The sequence below is a fragment of the Austrofundulus limnaeus genome, unplaced genomic scaffold, assembly GCF_001266775.1.
Source record: "Austrofundulus limnaeus strain Quisiro unplaced genomic scaffold, Austrofundulus_limnaeus-1.0 Scaffold1388, whole genome shotgun sequence".
Taxonomy (NCBI): domain Eukaryota; kingdom Metazoa; phylum Chordata; class Actinopteri; order Cyprinodontiformes; family Rivulidae; genus Austrofundulus; species Austrofundulus limnaeus.
The window spans coordinates 53,222-57,304 of NW_013953790.1; the positions used below are offsets into that span (position 1 = coordinate 53,222).

The 4,083-nt window shown below is 41.3% G+C and overlaps 1 protein-coding gene across 2 annotated transcripts in view; it reads left to right on the forward strand.

Moving 5' to 3' along the window:
* The window catches only part of pcdh17 (protocadherin 17), a 28,663-nt gene extending 24,939 nt beyond the window's left edge, over positions 1–3,724 (forward strand). For both annotated transcript variants that reach the window (XM_014032173.1, XM_014032174.1), the window contains exon 5: positions 672–3,724. In XM_014032173.1, coding sequence (XP_013887627.1) covers positions 672–1,369 — 698 coding nt within the window. In that variant the 3' untranslated portion in view covers positions 1,370–3,724. The remainder of the gene's footprint in view (positions 1–671) is intronic.
* The last annotated feature ends 359 nt before the right edge of the window (positions 3,725–4,083 follow it).

Here is a 4,083-nt window from a genome sequence, read left to right on the forward strand (position 1 = left end):
CTTCAAAATAAGAGCTTGGATTTTAAAGTTTTCCATGTAGTTMCTCCAGTTGACCACTAGATGTCAGTCTTCATCAGCATAACATCTTTAAATCATTTCTAACCCCGTTGCTTCGACCAATTACATCAAGTATTGAGCTCCAACGTTTAAACTTTATTTTTAAAAAAAGGGAGCTCCGATTGTAAAGCAAAATAAATCAATAAATACAAAATTTTAGTATGGATTATGAATGTTTACTGTTTTTGCTATTGCCTTCCTGCTACACAAGCAGACACAAAGCATTGTGGGAAATCAGAACCGTGACCCAAAGCAACAGTCAGCAAGGATGTATACGTTCTCAATAAGTGTGTTTATCTGGGAGGGGTGCTGCTGGATAGATCACGTGTTGTGTTTCATTGACAGCCATACCTTCTGCTGTTCAATACTGCTTTAAGATTTTAGAAAGCGCAAATCCGCTTATGAACTATAAAAATGAGTAAGACCGCTAAAGTGCAAACAAAATATTTAGGTCCGCAATTAGCGGATTTGCGCTTTAGCAGGCTAGTGCCCACCAGTGATAGCAGGATTATTGAATTTCCCTCTCACTGTGTGATTTTACTCTGTTTTAGGCACATTAGTGTTATTAATATTTTCTCCTCCATCCACCCTTTCCCCTTTGTTTCTATCTGCAGATGAGGATTGTGTGAATTGTACYGAGGAGTGCAGAGTACTGGGTCATTCCGACCGCTGCTGGATGCCTCAGTTCCCTGCTGGTGGGAATCAGGCGGAGGGCGTAGACTACCGCAACAACATGTTTGTGCCAGCCGGGATGGAGGCGGTACCCGAGACAGAGACTTACGAGACCGTCAATCCCAACGGCAAGAAAACGTTCTGTACTTTTGGCAAAGAGAGGCGCGACCACACCATCCTGGTCGCCAACGTCAAGCCCTACTTGAAAGCGAAGCGTGCCCTCAGCCCACTGCTCCAGGAGGTCCCCTCGGCCTCGGGCAGCCCCACCAAGGGCTGCTCCGTGATGCCTCCCTGCTCCTCGGTCAAAGGCCCGGCYGACGGGGCCGAAGGCAGACCTCCTCCGGCCAGCTGCTCCGGCCACTACGGGCCTCCCGACGGCCAGTACCTGTCGCCCACCAAACAGAGCAGAGACCAAGGGGTCTACCCGCCTTTGCCTCCCTCGGACCCGGTGGCCAAGGTGCTRGCGGAGGCCCGGTCCAGGATCAGTAAGGAAGCGGCGGGCGAAATGGAGCGAGTCCTGGAGCAGGCGGAGCCGGATTCCAGCCGCGACGGGATGGACGCTGACCAGGTTGTGAGGGACATCGACAAACTCTTACAGGATTGCAGAGAGAGCGAGACCACCGGCACGCTCAGAAAGTGACACACAGGACGCCAGCAGAAGGAAATAGAGGAGTACTTTTCTTTTCTTTTTTTCTTTTTGAGAACTCCCATGCCAAAACTCTCACCAAAACAAATTGGCTTCTATAATAGGGGCTGTTTTCACTGTATTTGTTGTAGAAAAAGTACCAACGTTGGACAAACATTGTATTACGTCAGTCGTGCAGCACCAGCTCCGGTGCTGAAACTACCAACACAATGGAACTGACGTGACTTTTTCTGGTTTTATAGACTTTTTGTTAAGCAAACTGCAGGGGTCTCTGCCTCTGGCACCTCGCAAGCTCTTATCTAAGTGCCCACCAGCTCATGTGTGTMTTGTTCATGGTCTCTCGTGAAATCCTACATAACTTTGTGTGTAGGTGGATTTTCTGTTCCCTGTGTTGGACATCAAAAAGTGGAAGAAAAAAAAAGGGACTATTTATGGTCAGACGTGACAATCGATGTGGAAAAAGAGAAACAAAGGCTAATCTGTTCAGGACAGCGAAAAGGCCGAAATACACAATAAACCTTATGTTTGTTTTTTMTTTTTTMGGGTTTTTTTTMGAATTAAATCTACTATAGGTGTAGTGTGCGATGAACCAGACCTGTCCCAGTGGAGGATTTATCAGTGGGGGAGTGTGTTGTTATGGACCTGGGGTTCAGTCCTCTTCTGAAGGAGTTATTAACAGTGTAACCATGTTCCACCTGTCATATGTAACTACATGTGTAAGCTGTGTCTGTCTCACACCTCTATTTAAATGTTCATGTTGCTGAGCAGTGTCGCCGCACACACACACACACTGCTGTCCCACATGTGCACTACATGTTGCTCATACTGATGCCACACACACGTCAAACCACAAGAACACTTACACACAACTGCCCATCTGTGGAACTGTCTCCTACATGTACATCATCAGCTTTTAGTCCCTCGTGTACAGTGAATTATCATGTGTGACTACGCCTTAAGGCAATCAGACGTTGTATAAAAAGGGACATTTTTTTTCCTCAACTGTGAAAAGATAATATCTATATGGTAAATATAGATGGCTGTATGTATGAATCCATGTATAGTCTCCAAATATCAACAGATATTTATACATTTTTTAAGAAAAAAAAGTAGGAAATGAGCATTTTAACAGCGTGTCCTGTAGTTAAGGTCAGCTGCAGGATATTCAAAGTAACGAACTGCAAAGGACACTGCCATTGTTCTGAAGACAAATATCCAAAAGTGAGAAGAAACAAGAAAATGTCCCTTCACATTATCACTATACATAATATCATTATATGTGTATATGTATCCAATTTAGATGTGTTTACATAAAAAACTGACATATTTTTTATTGATTTTTCTGCAATTTCTGTGCATTTGAGCCAAATTGTTATGTGTACAAAAGCTATATTGTGTATTTTATTAAATTAATATATTGTTGTGTTGCAATATACATGGGCTTATATTGTAATTGGCAAAAGTTGCCTTAGTAGCTGTCGAACTCTGTGAGTTTGCTTTAGTTTGGGTTTATCTTGGGTGTTTCTGTTTTTATTTTTAATTTTTCCTTCACATCTCTGTTCTGCATCTTTGCAGGCTGGCTTCAGTGCTTTTCAAGATGTCGTCTGTTTTTTTGCCCTTAGATCCAGCTGGATCAAATACAATAACTGTTAAAAAGCATAAATAAGCCAGCTGATCTAATATGATACAAATCAAACCAATAACAAAAAGCAACAACCACAAGAAGAAAAAAAAAACAAGAAAAAAAAAACAGTTTGACTATTTTTACTGAGCAAATTTTTATAAGGCAGCTATTTTCTTTAACAATAACTAGTCTGCATAGTTTCTGTTTATTATGTTTCTACTTTCTTTCCAAAAAAGGAAAAAAATAAGAGAAAAGAATAGAAACCTGCCATATGGAAAGTGGAGTGGTTTCCTTGGTGATCATGAAACTGCCTTACCGTCTCTGCAGAGAGCTTGTTGTATCTGTGGAGCTTTGTGACTGCTTCTGAAGCCCCGGTCCACTAGAATGTGCATTTTCTACCAAGGACCAAAAGAGGTTCTTTTCGCAGCAGTCCATGTTGTTTATGTATGTCCTCCTCAACACGTTTTAATTCTCATACGTTGCAGTGAAACTTGATATCRGGTCTCTGAAGTTGCTTTGGATTTATGTCTTAGCTGGTTAGCTACATGGTTTTTAAAAACCAGATGTTTTCACATTCAGGATTTAATAATAAAAACAAAACATTTATTTTTGAAAGTTCTGGCACATTTCAGCTCATCTCTGGAATAATAGCAGGGGTGCTTTTTTCTAATAATCCCTAGTGGTAAAAAAAAAATATAAAATTAAATAAAAACAAAAACATTGAACCAGTGGGCTGCTTGATGTATTTTTGAAAAATGTCACCACAATCACCAAATGTACAAACCCCAATTCCAAAAACAGCTGAGATGTTGTTTAAAATGTACAAAAAGAGAAAGGAAAACTACAAAACTCATCAACCCAGGTTTTATTCACAGTGGAAAATAAAACAAACATCAAAGTGTTGATGCTAATCAACTGAACCTATTTCTCTGAGGGTATAGGGGTGCATTGGTGCCTTTATTGGCAGTAACACATCTAGAAAGGCACTTTTAATGCAGAAAAGCAGTGGAGGGCACAGTTCTCCTAAAGCACTAATAGGGGAACTAATTTCTTGATTAGTGCTTTAGGGCTTTTCCTATTTTTT